The sequence below is a fragment of the Macrotis lagotis genome, chromosome 7 (genome assembly GCF_037893015.1).
Source record: "Macrotis lagotis isolate mMagLag1 chromosome 7, bilby.v1.9.chrom.fasta, whole genome shotgun sequence".
In the NCBI taxonomy this organism is placed as follows: Eukaryota; Metazoa; Chordata; class Mammalia; order Peramelemorphia; family Peramelidae; genus Macrotis; species Macrotis lagotis.
The window spans coordinates 46,434,195-46,456,082 of record NC_133664.1 but is presented as its reverse complement, the minus strand read 5'-3'; the positions used below and the strand labels follow the sequence as shown (position 1 = coordinate 46,456,082).

The window sequence follows — 21,888 nt, the reverse complement described above, 5'->3', positions numbered from 1 at the left end:
AGGAAACAGGGAGAAGAGGTTGAGTGACCTGCCCAAAGTGACAAAACTAGCAAGCATATTGAGCTAATTTCATTCCCCAAGAATGAAGGGAGGCAAATCACATTACGATTCTCTGTTTCAGTTTCCTGACTGTAAAATGGGTAATGATGCTTTCAGTACTCCCTTCATTGGGTTGTTCTGAGGAAAGCCCTTTGGAGGCCTGGAAGCAATACCAAAATGTGAATTGTTATTTAACTTTTAGAAGGAGGTGGTCTTATATACCAGAAACTGGTTGAGATGACCTAACCATATCTACCATTTATATGTTGTTTTTTATTTGGCAGTCCCATGTTACCCACCAGATTTTAAACCCACTGGTAGGAGGCCTAGGTCATATACTACTTCTATATAATAAATACCCATTGATTGCATTTATATCTCACTGTAGTAAAGGCTGGATTTTGTCTAATGTCTTGATTGGCCCCTGGGTTGTTCAAGAGGCAATTTTGGGGCCGGAGTTCAGAGTACAGGGTAACATTTAGTACCTCTTTCTTAGAGGAGGGCTTGGGCTCATCCCTACGATGGGTCAAGAGCTTTGGGATTCCTCTCAGAGCTCTCACATAAAACCAGCTTCAGAACCATTTAATTCCCTCTACTATGGTGGGTGTTGATGGAGAAGGAACCTAAGAAGATGATCTTTGACTCTACTTTACCTGAGGACTTCTAATTTTTTCATCATTGGCCAAGGTTTATTCCGAATAGTGGCAATGACCTTCTTTTTTTCTTCAACCTGTTCCATGATGGAAGTCATTTCTTCTTCTGCAATGGATTCCTCATCTGAGGAGTTGGAAATTGATGGAGAACTAGGAAAGAAGTTCAGATAGAGAGGAGAATTAAAAAACCAAACCTGTGAAGTTTTTGTTTTATAAGGTGTCCAAACTCTAAGGAATCTGAAGTGTTTAAGAAATAATCAATCATGCCACAGATCTATTCAGTAATTCTTTAATGCTTACAAATCATTTCCCTTACAACACCACTGTGCAGAAGGTTGTTCTTATTTTACAGATGAGGAAACTGAGGCAGTGAGGGCTAAACTGAAATGCCTGAGATTTTGTGGGACTCATCTATAAAAACACAATTAAAAAGTATCCGATGTGAGATTTGAGTCCATGATACCTGATTCAAGGCCAGTGCTCTACACACTGTGATATTTTGGAAATAACACTATCAGGGAAGAAGGTTGTTATCTATTCCATATGAATCTCTTCTACCTGAGTCTCAGCACTATAGCCTACCAATGCTCAATTGGAAAGGAAGAATAAGATTCCCTTCACATCCCAGAAAAACCCATTGTCATGTATTACTTGGGAAATTCATAACAACCCTGGGAAATGGGTGCTATTATTATTCTAATTTAACAGATGAGGAAACCGAGGCAAGCAGAGGTTAAATGAATTTCTTGAGTTCAGATTTTAACTCAGTTCTTTCTGACTAGTCCCTCAGTGCCTAGTTATTGCAGTGCTACATAGCGGCTCCCATGTGTCAGAGGGGAAATTTGAACCCTAACTTCCTGACTTCCAAAGCCAACTTCCTCTATCATATTGCTCTTCCCATAAATATAAAATATACATAAAATAAATACGTGGTAATTATTTTGGGGGATAGAGGAACATCAGCAACCCTTTCTGCTATTGGGAGAGAGCTGGGTTTGAACCCTACTTTTGAGACATTTATTAGGTAACTGGGCCAAGTCACTTAATTGCCTAGGTCCTCAGTATTCTCATTTGTAAAAATGAGAAGGATTGTCTCTGAGGTCCCTTCCAGCTCTAAATCTACCTTTATGTGCTTGGGCAAAACATCAAGTCTCACTGGGTTCCAGTTTTCTCATCTGTAAAATGAGGAGTTGGGTGAGATTATCTCTTCTGGCCCAAGCTCCATTGACCCCTAATAAATTAAGCATTTCCATGGTTCTACATAAATGGGGGTTTGTGAGTTGATGAAATCCATAGATTATTTAACTATTAGTTTTATTACTTTCTCCTTAAGCTTCTCATAGCTGTTAGCAATCATCAATTTGACAGACCAGAATTTCATTTTTTCTCCCTCCTCCTACCATATTCTGCCTAGATTGCAACAGAGGTAAGTAACTCAAAGGAGAGGAAAGAAAGAATGGGATCCTTGAGGCTAGATAAATCTCCAGATGGCTCATCAACATCTCCAAGTCAGGATGAGGATAAGGGAGCTCCCCCTTAGAGGAGGGGGTTGCCTCTAAAGCAGGGGTTCTTCACTTGACTTTTTTGGTGTTGCAGATTCCACTGGCAGCTTGGTAAACATTATGGACCCTTTCTCAGAAGGATGCTTTTAAATGCAAATGACAAAATACACAAGATGACAAAGAAACCCAAAGGCTGGTGAAAGTAAAAAAGGACCTTCCCCCCACTTTGAATTCATGGACCCTGGTAATCTATCCATCAACTATTTGGGGGTCCATGATCCCAAGTCAAGAACCTTCTTCCTAAGATGAGAGTGAGTTTGGAGGTAAAAATGCCCTACCTGTGTTTCTTCAACTGCTTCTCTCTCTTCCCCTTAATTTGCTTTTCTTTATTTTTGGCTTCTTTCTGTTCCTTCTGAGAGGCCTTCCAGTCCCTCTTTCTCTTCCCATTACAAGACCTCTCTGCTTTGTTCCACTCTTCTTCCCCAAACACTTCACGGCGTTTCCTCCGGACATCTTTATTCCGCTGGGGTGCCCTAACCTTGATTTCTCTACTGTCTCCTTTTTCTTCCCTCCTGCTCTCATGGCTTCTCTTCTTTCTATTGGAGGAAGCCTGTGACTTGCTTGGTGTGAACTCTGCCTTTGGAATTGGTTTTCTGGAGATTCTCTTCCCATCCACTAAATCTGCACAGGATGCAAAAGGACAAAGATGGCCAGCTCACCTTGTAATCTGGGATGGGGAATCTACCCATCCCAATGTGCAGAATCCTCTGGTTTCCTCTTATGAAATTGGAAAAGAGAAGATAAAAGAGTATCAGAGGCCATGGTGGTATTTTTCTAACTGTGTGGTAGCAATCAACACATTTTTAAATTATTTTTATAAGAAAGCTTTGAGTCACTGAAACCTTATTTACTGAAAAAAATGAAAAAAAAAGCTGAACCCAATGCAAACGATCCAAATCTAGTCTCTGCCTTAAAGTCATCTAGCCACCCTGGGAAAGTTACACTAGCCAGTCAGTCCCATAATCACTTGCTCAGGGTGAGGAATAATTCAGAATAAGCAAATGATTCTTTCTGTTCCTTGTGAGAGGCCTTCCAGTCCCTCTTTCTCTTCCCATTACAAGACTTCTCTGCTTTGTTCTACTCTTCTTCCCCAAACACTTCATGGTGTTATTTATTTTCCCTGCCCTCTCAAAGGGGATAATGATTTTTATTGGGCTTTTTCATTGATTGACAAAATATCGTTCCTTATAAGTCAGTCTTCCTTCAACCATCCAGTCTCCTTTTGGAGGTGTGAGTTCATTTTGCTACTTCTGATATCTCTAATTTCTGAAAAGGCAGCATATTGCAGTTTCATTATGTAACTACAGAGAACAGAACTGGAGTCAAAAGATTGGTTTCAAATTCTGGCTTTGCTACTAATCTGTGTGACCTCAATCTCTCTTGGACTCAGTTCCCTCATCTGTAAAATAATGAGGTTAGACTAGATGACCTCTAAGTTACTTTTCTGCTCCAAATATGCCCCTGACTCCCAAATGGTGAGAATACTCATGTCTTAAAGAAGAAGAGACTAATAATAAAACTATTTCTCAAGCATTGGAGTGGGGGGTGGGGGGATGTCAGTGGTGATACAGATGGTGGCCTAAGGCTAAAGGGACTCAATACTCTGCTCATTTGGAATAGGCTCTCCTGAAACCTGTTAATGGGATAGATTCTTTACATCTGTCTGACTATTGTGAACTAAAACTCAGAAGTACTTGTATTGTTTAATCACAGTGTGTTTTGGGGGCCATGATGCCACTCTAATTCATTGAAGTTTCTCTCCTATTTCTGACTCTAAACAAAATCATGAAATCAGTGCCATTTTTACCACATGGTCTTTCCTCCTCTCACCCCCAGCCTTCATCTTTTGCAAATTTCCTTCCCTGAAGGAGCTGCCATATTTTCCCACCTAAGATACCTAGTTTCCTCATCTTTTTTAAAAAATATCAGCTTCTTTCCCCTCTAATCTTTTATTAACCCTTCATCTCAGGAAACAGTCTAATAAACTCAATACCCTAAAATGTAAATTACTTACAATCTGGTACTGCCTAGAGGTTAGGTGACTTGCCCAGGGTCACACAGCAGTATTTGTCAGAAGTGGCACTTGAATCCATGCTATCACAACTCCAAGATTGGTTTTCTTATAAACAGTAAGTCATATAACCATTAAGTGTCAAAACAATTATTTGAATTCAGTATAGTCCTAACACAAAGGTCAGTCTTCTTTCCCCTATAGCTCTCTGCTGAAAAAAAAAAAACCCAGACAAATCACATGTTTAGGTAGTGGTTGCAAAAGTATGGTCCAGTGACCTTGGGAGTCTCTGAGGTCTTTCAGGAAGATAGTAAGGTCAAAGCTATTTTAATAACAATATTCAGTTATTTTCATTTCTACAATAGTAAATATTAATAAAAATAACCTATATAAATAAAAGTTCTTTGAGGAGTCCTTAATAATAATAAACACAAAGGAATTTTAAGATAAAACATTTGAGAACCACTAGTCATTTGGGGGTGAGGAGGCAGATGTAGACATGAATTATCTATCAGTTCTTCAGGAAAACTTGAGAATGGGCATCTCAACATTGACATCATGGTCTCCCTGGGACTATTTGAGATAAAGCATGCTCAAATTTCTTGCCCACAAAAAGAAATAAACATACATACATCTAGATATAGAATTCTTGAGAGGCCGTGTGGTTTAGTGGATAGAAAGCTAGCTTCAAGGTCAGGAAGACCTGAGGTCAAGTCACACTTCTGACTGTATTGGCTGTTTGACCTGGGGACTTATAGTCTGAAAAAGTGATCAAGAGCACCAAGGAGAGTAAGTTCAGAAAAGATCTCTCCTCTCTCTCTCTCTCTCTCTCTCTCTCTCTCTCTCTCTCTCTCTCTCTCTCACACACACACACACACAGTCAATCAGCTTTTTTTTCCTGTAGCTTTTAAACCAAAACATCAAAATATTCTTCAGACTGAACCTTGAGTTGAACTGTTATTGTATTTAGCTCAAGGACTGATTTGAATTCCTCTAGGTTCACTAGTGAAGCCTGTTTGATCCAATTTGATTCAGTATATTCTTAATAAGACTCTAATTTATACAAGACATTATGTAGGGTCATCCTGGATACTGCAAAAGAAAAGACCATCTATTTCCCACTCCCAAAAATCTCTCCCAGGGCAGCTAAGTAGTTCAGTGGATAGAGGACCAGTTCTGGAGTCAGGAGGACCTGAGTTCAAATCTGGCCTCAGACACCTCATAATTACCTAGCTATGTCACCTTGAGCAAGTCACACCCATTTCCTTGCAAAAAAATAATCCAGGGTGAAAGGTGTGTAGACAATTCTATTTTAAAATATAATTAATTTATGGAGGGGGTGCACCAGGAAAGACTTTCCATAAAGAAAAGTGGGAAAAGGATGATTTCAGCAAGAAAGAGCCTTCAACTCATCCCCTCTGATTTTTTTGTGTTCAGTCACTTTTCTTGACCTTATTTGGGGTTTGCAAAGATGCCAGAGGGGTTTACTATTTCATTTTGCAGCTCATTTTACATATGAGGAAACCAAGGCAAACAGAGTTAAGTGACTTGCCCAAGGTCCTACAGTTGTTACGTGTTTGAGGTTAGATTTGAATTCAGGTCTTCCTGACTCCAGATCTGGCAGTCTATCCACTGTGCCACCTAATTGCTGACCCTGATTGCATGTGAATTCTGGTCTCCCTTCTTTCCTGTGGGATGTGATTTTCTAAGCAAACATTGCCTATTTCCTGAAGGCAGGAACCATTTAGATGACAGCTGCCTGAAGCTAAGTTGGTTTCAAAGATATATGTATTAACCAGCTCTCTGGGGTGGAAGCCCCTTTACCCAAAGGCAGAGTATTGAACAGAAGTTCAAAAATCAAGGGAAGCAAAATAATTGGGTTCCTGCAATCCAAAACCCCCCTTCATTTTGTATATGAAGAACTGAGGCACAGTTGGATTATCCAGCTGGTATTGATTCAAGGTAAAACTTGTCACAGGTCCTATTGATTCAATATTTAGTTCTCTATCCATTATACCATACTGTCTCCCAGGGTTGTTTTGAAGATGAAGTAAAATCCATATGTAGAATGATTTCTGAATTTTTAACACTAGGTAAATGCTAGCTTTTATCTTTAGACAATCCCTTAAAGCTTCCCCTTAATTGGAATACTTTTAATTGGTAATAGTTTTCCTCCCTATCATACTTCTTCACATTTAAATCCCTTGGTCAAAGATAGAAATGATACTAACATGCATTAATAGACCTAGTTGTGTGCCCCATAGGATCTTAAATACAAAATACCAGAATTTCCAACAAGAGACTTTCATACAATTATGATCTCCAGTTAATTCAAGTCATCCTCCTCTGCAGTCACGATGTGACTTGCTCAGGTCTATTATGCAAGTGAGATGACTCTGAGTCATAAGAACAGAGATGCCATCCTGGAATCCACTTTAAGTTCATCTAATCTAATGCCTCTCTTTAGAGAGGAGGATATTATGGTTCAGAGATATGAAAGATCTGACCAGGGTCATGCAGCTAATTACAGGATGGAAAAACAACCTGGGCTGTTCTAGAGGCATGTTCTTCAAATCTGTTTCAATCTTACTCTCTTCTCTAATGAAAACTCATATTTGTATGATGCCTTTTTCTTTTCATTAACTCAATTTTTATAAATTTGGAAACAGGTTTTTTTTTCCTTTCATAAGGTTGCTATTATGGAATATTTCTACTTCACTCAGGGTCATGACTAAGATGAAAGCCCATGTTCTTTCTAGTTATCATGCCCAAAGTTCTTCCTACACACACACACACACACACACACACACACACACACACACACACACACACCCCTTGTCATATATCTGTGGATTTATTTTGGGGAGTCCTTTAGATCCTCTTGTTTTGGCAGTATATTTGTTCTTTGGTGAGGGTAGTATCAAAGTAGTGATATAGCTGAAACTCCTAGACTCAGGAGCTGTGTAAGGTAGGATGGTATAGTGGCAAGTGATTTGGAGTCAAAGAGACCTGCATCTGACACTTGCTAGAGTAATATCTCACCTATATATGGGCAAGAATGGCCTGGACCTGTCCATATTTCTGGGATTTTGGTCATCTTTTGAGACAAGGAAATATTGTATGTTTTGGGACAGGGATCAGACTTAAGAGGAGACCTCAAAATGAGGATAGAGGACATCTAGAAAGGAAGGCAATACAGGGATGTTCCCTCCCTGTGGAATATCATTATGATCTTGGAAATAGTGATGGTCACATCTGAATTCTCATGCTCATGCCTCTTTTTGGGACACCAGAGAGGTGAAAGTTAAGTCATTATTATTATTTTTTAAATAAAAATTAATCTTGGGCATTCATTCAAGTGCTGGAAACCCAGACACAGAAAATTAGTGGTTGTTGCCCCCTTGCCCACTTTTGAATTCTTTAGATGGGTATCGCTGGCACTTATTTCTAAGCTTGGCCTTTTGTTCTGTTAAAAACTTCATTGGATTTATCTAGTCTTGGGTCCCACAAGCACCTGTAGTTAAGGCTTCCTTTTCATTTCCTTTTGGTCCTTTGTTTATGACATAAGTTTGTGACATAGCTCTTGAAACCAAATAGGGGAGAATTACCTTTCTTGGACCAAGGCTAGGAGCCCAACCCCCCAGCCCATGTTAGAAAATTTTGTTTCTCTAAGTGAAGGCTATCATCAAACGCCATTTTATGTTTCATAACTACTTCAGAATTACTATGAATCTGGTTCTGTTAGATCTGCCTTATTAGACCACAACTTAACCTCTTGGAGTCTCGGTTTCCTCATCTTTAGAATGAGTATAATAACTGTCCATTTATGTGTTGTGGGGAGAACATTTTGTAAGTTTTAAAATAAGGATAATAGTATTTATGTAGTGCTTTGTAATTGGCAAAGTTCTTAAGACACTTTATCTCAATTTCTTTTTCCAACCACCTTGGGAGGTAGGGCATAATTATTATGCCAGTTTTAGAGATGAAGATACAAAGGGAGACAGAGGCTATGTGACTTAGAGGTACATGACTAATAGATGTCTAATGTGGGAATAACCACCTTCTTTATTCATTTAGCAGAAATTACTGGAAAATAGGATCCAATTGGGTATCTAAGGCCATTGATGACCCATAGGTACCGTTGGCTATCAAAAATTCTCAAGCTTTCCTCCCTTTGGAACACCACTGATAACATCTACTCATTTAGGCTAATAAATCATTGATAATTTATACAACATTTTGAGGTTTTTGTAGCACTTAACAAAGATTATCTTTGTTCTCACAACAATCCTGGAATGAAAGTTCTATTATTATCTTTGAGATGAAGAAACTGAGGCAGACAGAGGTCAAGTGGCTTTCTTTCTTTTTTTTTTTTTAGGTTTTTACAAGGTAAATGGGGTTAAGTGGCTTGCCCAAGGCCACACAGCTAGGTAATTATTAAGTGTCTGAGACCGGATTTGAACCCAGGTACTCCTGACTTCAAGGCAGGCGCTTTATCCACTATGCCACCTAGCCGCCCCTTAAAGTGACTTTCTCAGCATCACATAGTTAGGAAGTGTTTGAGGATGGAGTTCTATCCACTGTCACTCTCTCTTCACCCCTGTCCACCCCACCCCCCAAACACACACAGAAGGTAGCTTATCTCTAAGGCAATTGTTCTAAGAGCTCCTTCCCCTTTGATCTGGCTTAGAGCCAGATTCTCTGACCTACCACTGGGTGCAGAATGATGAGCTTATGTACTCCCTTTGATTTACAGAGCATTAGAGTTGAAGGGGAACAAAGAGATTATCTAGTTCAATTTCCCATGTTACAGAGGAAGACACTGAGGACCCAATTTTGAATCTCAGCTTTTACTGAGGGGACTTTACTTGATTCCCCCTACAACTGGGCTAATTAGGTGGTACAATGACCAGTATGCTGAACTTGGAGTCTACTGGGATCTGAGTTCAAATCTACCATTAGACCTAGTTGTGTGTCTCTGGACAAGTCACTTAACCTTTGTCAGACTCAACTGCCTCATTTGATCTTGAGGATCAAATAAGATGTTTTTAAAGTGCTTTGCAAACCTTTAAAGACTATACAAATGGTTGTTGCTGCTGCTGCTCTTAGTGTTGTTCTTATCTATTATCAAGTACCTTTCAAACTTCCATGACTATGGAAGTAATACTGATATTTGTGAAAGCCTTAAAACAGGAAGGGAGGCATTCTCTAGCTGTGGTAAATATTCTTTCCCACTTGGGCTCCTGCTTTATGATTCCTCAGAGGACAAGTTCCAAGTTCTCAGACCACTGAGAGAGAAGGGACTTGAGAGCTATCTTGTTGAGCTCCTTCACACTTTACAGATGGAGAAACTGAGGATCACAAAAAGTTAAGTGACTTGTCCAAGGTCACAAGTTGCAATAGCAGAACTAGAATTCAAGCCTAGGTTCACTGATTGCAAATCCGGGCTGGACATCTATTGTGCCAACCTAACTTAGCTGATTTATCTTTGAATTTCCACGGTGCCTAGATGAACAATTTGCACACTTAGCTACTCAGTCATTATTATTTTTGTTTGCCCTGTGATTTTGTTGGTGTAGGGAACTCTTTGTGAGAGAATTCTCTCTACTGACACAGACTGGCACTCTCTCTGTAATGAGCTACAAAGACTATAAGTGCCTTGTCCAGAGACACACAACCAGTTTGTAGCAGAGTCAGGACTTGAACCTTTAGCTTCTTGGCATACAAGTCATCACCTTGCGATGGCATTGGTCTTCTTCAAAAATGAAAGGTGAATAACAACAATCCGGACACTCAGGACGGTTTTCTTTCTATTCATTACCCTGTATCATGATCCCATTGTTTTTATTGAATACATTTATTCAATAATATTACACAATGATATGATTAGTCTAATACCTAAATTTTTTTCTCATTTTAGCCTTAGGATGTGTTCTTGACTATTCCCAAAGCAAATAAAGTCCCTCCTTAAGCAGGGAAGGATAATATTGTCATCCCATTCAGCATCTAATTAAATAATTCTCCAGGCTAATTTAGTCTTGGTTTTTCAACTGGCATTGTGACTTGGGCAGATTACAATTCTCTGAGACTCAGTTTCCTCATCTGTAAAATGAAAAGATCAGATTTGATGGGCTCTAAAGTCCCTTTCAGCTCTAAATCTATGATTCTGTCCCCTTATTCATAAGTAAAGGAAAAAGAACAAAAAAAATCACAGGTTAATATTGAAATAACATGTTGTAGTAATTGGGGACCAGCAAGAAATCAGGCTTTCATCCTCAGAAAATTATTGGCTACATCTATTTAGCAAGTAAATAGAATAAATCAATGCATAGGAGGAGACCTGACCCATTTTGAAGGTTTGTTTAATAAAAGTAATCTTTAAGAAAGCGTAGGCAGGAGGAATAGAATATAATCAAGTGGTTCATTCAGCAATGATTCTAAAGAGGAAATTTTGAGCTATGTATTTGCTATTTTTCTAATGACATTCTAGAAAGGACTCTCAATAGGATTACTCCCCTCTTGGGCTTTTGAAATAAAAATCCAACCTAGTTTTCATAAGATCTTAGAGAATGGTGAGACCTTTCTTTTACTGTGAAGAAGGCATCATGCCTTGAAAATCATGGTAGTTTGATTTGTTGAGACAGACAAGCATCTCAACCTTTCCCTCATCCTTCTGACCCTGGGGTAACTTTGATAGCAGAACAATGCTCCCAAGTGAAAGGAAAAATGAAGAAGGAAAAATCCCCTGCGAATATTAGCACAGGCTTCAATGGAGCTGGGGGTTGAGGCAGGGATGAGGGAGATAATGGAGATGTCAAGAAGACAAAGTAAGGTATGTGAAGGAAATATACCTATTGGAATTGATGTCCAAGATATTTATGAACCGCTTCCATTTTTATTTGGTTTTGCTCTTATTCCTTAAGGCAGCATGATATAAGGTAGAATCAAACTCAAATAGAAATGAATATCACTAAACTGGCTCTGAGGATTGAGTTCTGGGCTTGGAGTCAAGAAGACCTGAGTTTAAATCCAGACTGAGACACTTCCTACTATGATACTGTGCAAGTCACTTAGTCTCTGTTTGCCTCAACTTCCACATCTGTAAAATGTAGGTAATAATAGGACTTAATTTTGACTCCTAGGATTCTTGTGAGGATCATATGAAATAATAATTGCAAAGTACTGAGCACATTCACCAAATAGAGTTCAATAAATGACAGTCATTATTGCTATTGTTATAATATGCATGAAGATCCTTGGGGACACATTTTGACAGCCACAAATTAACATTATCGATATTTTATTGTATTTTTATTTAGTACATTATTTCCTAATTGCATTTAGTCCGGTTTGGGTGCACTCAGGACCATTGTGTGTTGTATTCAGAGGTCCGTGTTTGACCTTTCTGGTGTAGTAGGTGACCCTAGAGCCTTGAGACCTGGATTCATGATCTGCTTCTGATACATACTAACTGTCACACTTACCCTCTCAGAGCCCTGGGAAAGTGTCTAAAATGAAAAGCTGAAGAAGAAAAATGTGCTGATCAGCACTGATAGAGAGAATTTTCTCTCTAGAAGTTTCCTGTACCAATGATATCATTCTATCCTTTTCCCCCTTTTGCTTTCTTCCAGTTTGTTTTCCCTATGTCCTAGATTCTCCATCTGGTCCCATCAGCACCGTCTTCTTCTGCCTTCTAATGACCTTCCCTCGAACCTATCCAATTCAATTTAATTAATCCAATAAATATTGATTAAGGACCCACTGTGTGTCAGTAATTATGCCAAATGCTGGAAATATGATTATCCCTACTGTTCATTCCCCATTCCGGATATATTTGACCTAGAAATTCCTCTAGGTTCCATCTCCTGCTCCATTAAGGAACTGAGGGGATGCTGATGATGGTGAGGATAAGAATAGAAACTCGTTTATACAGCACTTTATAAAATGCTTTCCTTACAACATTTAAAAGGCATCCCCAAAATAAGGATGGTTTTTGAACTACTAAAACTTAAGGCTGCACTGAGGCTTTGGGACACCTTATATTATTATTATTCCAATTCAGTAGATAAAGAAACCAAGGTTCACAGCAACACATATGGAGAATTAAAGAGGCAGAAATAGATTAAGTCATTCTAACTCTTTTTTCTCCTATATTATTAAGAATGGCTCTGGAGATGTGTGACATTTTTCTAGTGTTCCAACAGGCCTGGTTTTATCAAGAACAGCTGACAAAAGATGAGTAGAAAGGGACCTGGGATCTCCAGGGGAGACACCAGAACAGGTGTGGTGGTAGCAATTTGGGAAAGGGAGATGAATGGGGTGGGGGGCAGAATACTCATCAGGTCCCTTCCATTTTCAAGATCCTTTTATTCCAAAGTTCACCCAGAAACACAGAATCTGATAGTGCAAGGTTGGGGGCGGGGAGTCACAGAGATCATCCAGGTCAATAATAATAGTAAAAATTACTAGCATTTGTGTAATACTTTAAAATTTGGCGAGTACTTTACAAATATCACTTCACTTTATCCTTACAACAACCCTGGAAGATAGGTGGGATTATCATCCATATTTAGAGTTGAGGAAACTGAGTCACAGAGATGAAGTGACTTGTAAATTTTCATCTCCTGAGGAGAGACTATAACCCCCTTCACCAGTTTTCTTTGCTCTTCTCCCAAAGTTGCTGAGCATTGTTGGAGGAAAATCACAAAATAGAGATGACTGCACTTAGTGTGAATTTGTGTTTCATTTCTTAGCTGGTGAGGTAGCATGGTGTAGGGATAGAAAGGAGCTTAGGAATCAAAATTTGAAACCCATTGACTATCTGACATCTCTCAGTGACCCCGACAACTAACTCCCTAAGATTTTTAATGTTGTAGAGCAGGTGCAGATATGGCTCTCAAACTTCAGGAGGATCTGAGTTCAAATCCAGTCTCAGACACTTCCAAGCTATGTAACTAGGCAAATCCCTTAGTCTCTGCTTGCCTCAGTTTCCCCATCTGTAAATAAGGATAATAATAACATGTACTTCTGTCTCCTAGGATTCTACTCTTCTCAAGTACTTTTGCCATTTTTCACAGTCTTCTTTCCTGTCTCTCCTGACAAGATAGAGAAATCCCATCTTTAAAAACATTCTTGTACCAATGCCATTGTCACCTGTCCTCTGACTTAGTTTCAGAGTTGCCTGAGGTACTGAGAATTCACTTGATCTTCCCAGGGTCACTAACTAGTATATGTCAGAGCTGGGAAAGAAAACCAAGTCCTCTTGACCCTCAAACCCACATTTCTAGCTGCACTGCCTTTTTTTTCTTTTTTCTTTTCTTTTGGTTTGTGAGGATGTGGGTTCTTAATGGATGTCAAAGACAATCATTAGACACCAGGGAAGATAAAAAAAAAAATCATGATGCAGTTCCAGCATGTGAAAACAAGTGGAAAATTTGTTCCAACTTGTCAGAACAATTGTTTTCAATATTTGGAATAAAATGAAATCTGTAACAACAAGAACAAGAACAATGACAACAAAAACACCCCAAATCACACCTCTATTTGTGGTTGCGAAAACTATCTTTTTTTGGAAAGCTTGAGATTTAAAGGTTCCCACTGCTCTTTTTTCCCCCTTCTTGTTTCAAATAGTCTACAATTATCACAAGCCTAGGCAAAGTGAGAAATCTGAGTAATGATAAGAATAGACTGAACTAGCCCAGGTTTGTCAAGGCTATATTAATGTGGGGTGTGGAGATTCCTCGCACAAGTCAGTCAAAACCTAAATCTACAACTTAGTAGAAAGATCTTTGAGTTGTTCCCTGAAATTTAGAGGTAAGTAATTTTTATAGGTATTATATTTTTACATAATTATTATATACAATATATAATTACTATAGATAATAAATTGATATGAGTCTGACTAGATCAGCTCCTTACTTAAGCTTCAGAATTAGGGAGTAATGGGGCAGCTAGGTGGTGCAGTGGATAAAGCACCGGCCCTGGAGTCAGGAGTACCTGGGTTCAAATCCGGTCTCAGACACTTAATAATTACCTAGCTGTGTGGCCTTGTGCAAGCCACTTAACCCCGTTTGCCTTGCAAAAAAAAAAAAAAACTAAAAAAAATTATAAGAATTAGGGAGCAAGTAATCTTTCCATGTCCGTGGCAAAGATGTAATACTCCCATGCCACGGAATATAATGAAGAAAGACGTGCTTTATTTTTTTTTTACTGCCCTGTCCTTGAAGAGGGAGTGAGTCTATAATTTTATTGAAATAGGGAACTCCTGGGTGACTAACTCCCTCTGCTACCTGTGTTTCTGCTACATCTAGTCTTGGTCAGCTAGATGGCATAGTGGATAGAGCACTGGCCTTGGAGTCAGGAGGATGGGAGTTTGAATCCAGCCTCAGACCTTGGTCTAGACACTTAACCCTGATTGTCTCACAATCAGGGCCATCTCCAGTCATCCTGATTCATATCTGGCCACTGGACCCAGATGACTCTGTTGGAGAAAGTGAGCCTGGTGACTTAGCACATCATCTCCCTCACACAAATCCAGTTCACATGCTTGTCATGGAATCACCTCCCTGATGTCATGGTCTTCTTCAAAATGAAAGACAAGCTTCTAGACTTAGAGAGTTGCAGGAGAGGTTAAATAAATTATGTACTGACTGAGACTTGAATCCAGACCTTATTGGCTTCCAAGTTTGCTTTCTATCCTCTATCCCATGCTTTCTTTATTAAACTACTTAATTAAATTACTGAATTAAATGCTATATATCCCAGCATTGAAGGGTTGGGTTACATGTGTTCTGTCTATGTTGTGGAACCTATTGTTGTCTAATATAGTAGAAAGAGAACCAACCCAATGGCCAGAATTCCTGTCTCTCTATAACTCTTTTACTAGCTGAGTGAACTTTGGCAGCTCACAACTTCTTTAGACCTCATTTTATCCATCAGTAAAAGGAGTTGTTGGATTAGATTAAAGAATTCAGCATTTACAAAGTGTCTGACAATACCTCCTAGCTCTAAAATTCTGACTCTTCAACTCAAATTTTCCATTCCACTGGTGATATACATTGACCAAGGATCAGACAGAATATTTTTACCAGTCACTTGCATTGCACAAATGAATTTTGGAGCAATTTAAGATTTTCTGGGATCTCAGAGCTGGTAAGGTACTATGGAAAGAGCATTGCCTCTGGAGTCAAGGAACTGGATTCAAATGCTACCTTTGATGGTAATTTATTTGCATGACCTTGAGTAAATCTCTTAATCCACAAGACTCAGTGTCTTCATCAATAAAGTAAGGGGTTAGACTACATCACTTTTGATACCCCTTCCAAGGCTAATACTATTAATTTGCTATTACTATTACCATTATTTGCTAATACTATTAATTAATCTCTAACACAAGTTCCTTCTACACCCTCTCTGACAAGTAGGAAGCCATGTAGTCTGCTTGAATAATTCTTGCTAATATCTGTTACTTCATTTTGCTTCTAAACAACTTTCTTTGTTAGGAGGTTTGTTTCTTACACTGAATCTGCATTTCTTTTCAAATTCTAAGCAAATCAAATCAACAATATTAAGCATTTCCTATGGGCCAGGGCAGTTGTGGAATTTTGGGTTTCTGTGGATTTTATTTTTTTGTTGTTTAGCCCAGTAATTTAATTACTATAGCAGAGAGCATGAAGAGATTCCTCCTGCCAAAGTTGATCTGCAACTGACCCATAGATTATTTTTTTACAAGGCAATGGGGCTAAGTGACTTGCCCAAGGTCACACAGCTAGGCAATCATTAAGTGTCTGAGGCTGAATTTGAACTCAGGTCCTCCTGACTCCAGGGCAGGTGCTCTCTATCCACTGTGCCACCCAGCTGCCCCCATGGATTATTTCCTAAAATGCTGCCTGGGACAATGAATTCTTCTATTCTTAGTCACCAGTTCTGCATGGACCAAGTCCAATAAACGTTTCTCCACAACTTGCCAAATATTTGATGCCAATTACTATTTCTCCTCCCAAGCACTGTATTCTCTTCCTTGTGATAAATAACTTTGGTTCCTTTGATCTTCATTTGATATATTCCTTTCCCCTAGATTCCTTTTGGGGTTATGAGAAAGGAACCCTTATATCTAGTAATCTTGCTATTGGGAAGCCAATCAAAAAATACACAGCAAAACTCCATTAAGATGTCAAAAACCTAGGTTGTGAATCTTCTAATTCTGGAGTTAGAAATATTCACATGTGGACAAGGGTGAAGTAATCTTAACTACCAAGAACAAGACTCTCCAGAATATTTCCTTTGGAGAGATAGTTTGTCATAGTGGAAAGTACTAGATGGAATCAGAACGTCTCAAATTCAAATCTTTCTTCTGACACATACTATGTGACTTTGAGCAAATCATTTCAGATCTCTTAACCTCAGATTTTAATATTTAAGTGAGATTATTGTGAGGCTCAAATGAGATGGTATCTGTCAAATAGTTTGAAAACTTTAAAATGTGATATATTTGTCAGTTATTAGGATCTAATGTAAATTTTATAGAATATCAGTTGTAAAGTACTTCAGAGATCGCTTAATAGAACCCCTTCATTTTACAGATGAGGAAACTGAGGCACAGAGAGGTTAAATGATGTCTTCCAAGGTCACACTACTACTTATGCAAGAACTTAATCTCCTGGTCTAGAACTCAGGTGAGTCAGAAATTCAATTCATAGGATCAAAAGATTTGGAGCCTTTGAGCTGGAAGAAGGAAGGGGTCTCTGAGATCACAAGCCAAATCTCTTTATTCAACAATGAAGAAATAAAGGATGGGAAAGGACTGGCCAAATGGCTGGTAAATATTTGAGGCAGGGTTTGAATTTGGGGTTTCTTGTCTCTAAGTTCAGTTCTCCATCTATTCACTCCATCTTGCTTTTCACAGGTGCCCTTCCCCAAAGCATAAGAAAAATTTGGAGACCAATTTATAAGGGAGGAATTCAGCACAGCCATCACACCAATCAGTTCCATTAATATTCAGATACACAAGACAGACAAGTGATTTTCACAAGGGTATATATCCCAGGTCATGCAATTTCCCCCTTTACCTCCACTGAGTGAGTTCTTCACAGGTCCTTGCATGGTGATATTCACTGCATGAAAACAAAGAAATATGGGATGAAAGGCTTTCCCTTTTTGATTCTTTCCTTCCTCCTTATATTATTTCAGAATTCCACAGGATTCTGAAAATCGACTGCCCCTAGAAGCTAGACTCCTGGCCTCTGATGATGCCTTTGAATCTTGTTCCCTAGATTCTGGATGTTTTCACACTTTAGAGAATAGTTGCAAAAAGGTTGCTTTTACCCAAAATAATAAGTAACCTCCCAAAGCCCTATTTGTTAATAAGTAATATTGACAGAGAGGACCCCCCCCCCCCAAGATTCCAAATTCAATAACCCACCTTCTTCCACAAGGACCTCTAATTGGTTTTTCTTTTTCTGTGTCATGATCAAATTGTTTCCTCTGGAGTCGTCTTATTCCTTAACACACTCTGTTGCAAACAGTAGTACACATCACTGTTCCATTTTCAAAAATGTTGTGTTGGTTTTTTTGGCACTGGTTAGTTTCTTCAAAGTCTTTCCAGGGTGCAGTTGGGGACTAAGAACCAAAGGCAGGGAACAGGGCAAAGGGAAGAAGGGAGAGGGGAAAAGAGACATGGGAAAATACATGCTGAATATCTATCAATCCAGTCTGCACACTTTTCTGCTCCTGTTTCCTTGGTGCCAAGCTCTGGCCCGCCTTAGGTTACAGGGCATTATTTAAACATGAAGCAGGGCCCCAGACAACAGACACTGTATGGAGTTATCTCTCATGGGCTGCTACTGCTTTCATGAAATTCAGGTAGAGGTGCTCAGGATGGCAAGCCTTTTTAGATGAATATCCAGTGTGGACCTGAAACATTAAGCTTACTTGCCCCTTTAAGGACACCTTTCCAAATCACTTGGGGAAGTTGTTGGATGCTTTATAATTTCTTCCAACCCCGTGATACCTTGGGTTTTGTGGATGGCCCCCTTCCTCCAGGTGTCTGGCATTTGATTGCCCATTTGGCTGTTAATCCTGTGGTCTAGATGGAGGACCCATCCAGGAAATCTAGAGGCTTGATCAGTCTGGCTCTTGTGGATGAGCCATTGCCCAGGGTGACTGTTTCTCAGGGCTGGTACCTAATAATAAATATCTTACATGACTACTGTGTAACTCATGTTGAATATCTCAGGCTAAAGCTGGGCCTGGACATCTTCATTAAGGACATTCCTTATGTATTCTCAAATCTCTTGTGTATTCTTCTGCTACCTAGAGCTCTGAAGCAAATTTGACTTGGGCTTGAACTTAATTTCAGAGAGCACTTGAAACTAGAAACAAATCCCTGAACATTTGAAAAGCCTAAACGCTCATTTTCTCTGGCCCCTTTGTCCCTCTGATCATACCTTTGGTGCCAAGCTATCCAAATAACCCTTTCCATATCATCGAAAAAGAACATTGAGTAATATCATGTCAAGGTTCCTTCCAGCTCTAAGTCTGTGATAAGATTCAGATCTTCTGAACTCTAAGATGAGGTAACTGCAGCAAAGTTAATTGTCTTTCTAATGTATTATGCTTTATTTTGTACTATAGTTCAATAAATATTTTTAGACAGTTATTACATACATGTGTGCATATATAAACATACAGATGTTTATATACACATGCACACATATACATAATCTTTATCTCTCCATGTCTCTGTCTGTCTTTCTCTCAAATTACTAGGGTTGCTTGGAGTACTGGATTTGGAATCAGAAAGACTCATTTTGAAGAGTTCAAATCTGGTCTCAGATCCTTATTAGGTATGTGATCCTGGATAAGTCACTTCAACTTGTTTGCCTCAGTTTTCTCAACTGAAAAATGAGTTGGAGAAGTAACTAACAAACCTCTCCACTAACTTTGCCAAGAAAACCCCAAATTGGGTCATGAAGAGTCAGACATGACTGGAATTACTGAACAATGTGGCAGCTATTATTAGGAATACAAAGACAAAAATGAGAATGATCCCTATCCTCCAGGAACAAAAATTATGCTAAGGGAAACAACAGCTGTGTGTATATATATATATATATATATATATATATATATACACATATGTATATATACATGTATGAATGTATGATGAAAGTAAATACAACCTATATCTACAATAAATAAGAAGACATTGTGAAATGGAAAGAAAGTAGATTTGGAATGAGAGGACCTAGGTTCAAATCCCAGCTTTATCCTTTATTAGCTTTATGACTTAGGGCAAGTCACTTCACCTCTCTGTTCTCAGTTTCCTCATCTGTAAAATGAGGTAATTTAGATATCTTCTAAGATACCTAATAGTTTTTAATGTTGTCTATTCATGCATGTATGTGTATATGAGCAATCATATAATGAAATAAATGTTGAATACACAAAGAAAAACAAAAACAGTTCCTTAAGGAGCTTATATTCTGATGAGGGAGAAGACATGTAAATGATTAAGAATGTAGGTTATATGAAATACTAGTATCCATGGAAGGAGGAAAGAGAGGAGGTGGCCCTGTGCCAAGTTATCTTTGTAAGAAGATGTAATAGGGAGGAAGCATGGGGAGGATATAATGTAGCTGTAATATTGACTATCTGTATCACCTTTAGAAAATCATTTAACTTTTCCCAGCCTCAGTTTACTCATTTGTAAATTAGAGATAATAAGATCTGTATTACCCTCTACTGATGTGAGGCCCCAAAGGAATAGTCCAGGTAAAATGCTTTAAAAGCATTTAAATCAGCGGCAGCTAGGTAGTACAGGGTGATAGAGCACCAGCCCTGGAGTCAGGAGGACCCAAGTTCAAATCTGGTCTAAAACACTTAATAATTGCCTAGCTGTGTGACCTTGGCCAAGTCACCTAAGCCCATGGCCTGAAATAAGTGAAAAAAAATTTTAAAGCATTTAAATCTCATCTAATATTATTGCTATTTATTTTATCTCCCTATCAGACTTTAAGTGACCGCTAGGTGGTGCAATGGATGCAGTCAGGAAGACCTGAGTTAAAATCCAATCTCAGATACTAACTGTTGGACCCTGGGAAAGTCATTAATCTCTGTTTGCCTCAATTGCTTCATCTGAAAATAAGATGGAGAAGGAAAACCACGCCAGTGTCTTTGCCAAGAAAATCCCAAGTGGTCACAAAGAGTCAGATATGACTGAAACAACTGAGCAGTAATATCAATAACAAATCCAATCTAAATTTGAATCTCTTCCAAGCTTTAAACAATGCTCTGTACACAAGAGGAGCATCACATACTTTATTGTTGAAGTCACAAGATCTTAGACTTAATTGGCATCTAATCAAGTTAAGATAGAGTCTGATAATCCTAAGGGCCATTTCTTTGGAACTTAGTTCCAAGGTGGACCAGTCTTACAAACAGGTAAAAAATCAAACAGATCTCTACCAGTTCATTACAGTTTCACTGACCCATCACATATTTACCCCTTTCAGATAACTGTGTGACTTTGGACAAGTCACTTAACCTTTCTGTGCCTCAGTTTCTTCATCTCTAAAATGGGGATAATAATAATACCTGCTTCCCAGCATTGTTGTGAGGATTAAATGTGATAACATACTTAAAGTTCTTTGTGAATCTGAAAATGCTTGATTATAACAGTGATAGTGGTGCTGGTTTTGATAAGAATGATAATGATGATGATTATGATTTCCAGATGAATATAGACTCCTTCAGGACAGGAGTAATTTCATTTTTGTCTTTCTACCCCTAGTATCTAGCATAGTGCCTCATACATGTTACATACTTAATAAACTCTTGTTGCATTTGATTGACTTGTATTGTATTGTAAATGTGGGGCTTAAAGAATTCCAGTCCCAGGGATGTAGGTAGTATTCTTGATTTTAATGTTCATTTGCTCACAGTCAGACTGATTTTTTGAGGGTTATCTGACTGTGAACTTATCATCACTTCTCTTCCCCTCTGCATTCCTGGGGTATAGAATTTGACAGGACAGATTCTAATCATTCTAGAGAAGGAAAAGGGAGATGGCACTTCAGGCCATCATGTTATTCTTTTCTCTGCTCATTACCATGAACTGTGTCAAGAAGTATGGTTTCTGAGATCAGAACCAGCACATTTCTTGGTAAGACTGGCATGGAAGGCTTATAAAGGTACTTGTTATGGAGGAAAGGGAGTCTCTGATGCTGGGGTACTGATTTTATTTTTCACACTTATTTGGTACTTTGTGTTACGCCTATTCAGGAGGTCAGAATTATGGTAAGAAAACTCAGGAAACACATTCTTCAAATGTTAGGAGAGTAGAACACAATAAACATATGACAGCAGAGGGCTTTAGGTGTAGGAGATGGAAGCTCAGCAGGAGTGACTGAGTCAGGGGAAAGCTTGGCAGACTCCTGCCAGGGTCAGTGATTACTTTAAGCTTCAATAACATGTCTGAAACCATAGGGTCACAGGTTGATCCACATGAGACATCATTTCCATGCCACTTTTTAAATATCAGTATCTTCTTTGGTATTGTCTCCCTGGCTCAAATTTCAGCCCTTTCAAATATTTTCTTACTTTTCTCAGTTCTTTGGATCTGGGT

At 38.8% G+C, this 21,888-nt stretch overlaps 1 protein-coding gene across 1 annotated transcript in view; it reads right to left on the bottom strand.

Moving 5' to 3' along the window:
• Window positions 1–21,888, bottom strand: part of LOC141494037 (uncharacterized) — a 107,961-nt gene that overhangs the window by 9,725 nt on the left and 76,348 nt on the right. Inside the window, exons 2-5 of the mRNA XM_074195216.1 lie at window positions 17,686–17,882; window positions 17,333–17,377; window positions 2,533–2,875; window positions 693–842 (exon numbers count right to left, since the gene is read on the bottom strand). Coding sequence (XP_074051317.1) covers window positions 693–842; window positions 2,533–2,875; window positions 17,333–17,377; window positions 17,686–17,731 — 584 coding nt within the window. The 5' untranslated portion in view covers window positions 17,732–17,882. The remainder of the gene's footprint in view (window positions 1–692; window positions 843–2,532; window positions 2,876–17,332; window positions 17,378–17,685; window positions 17,883–21,888) is intronic.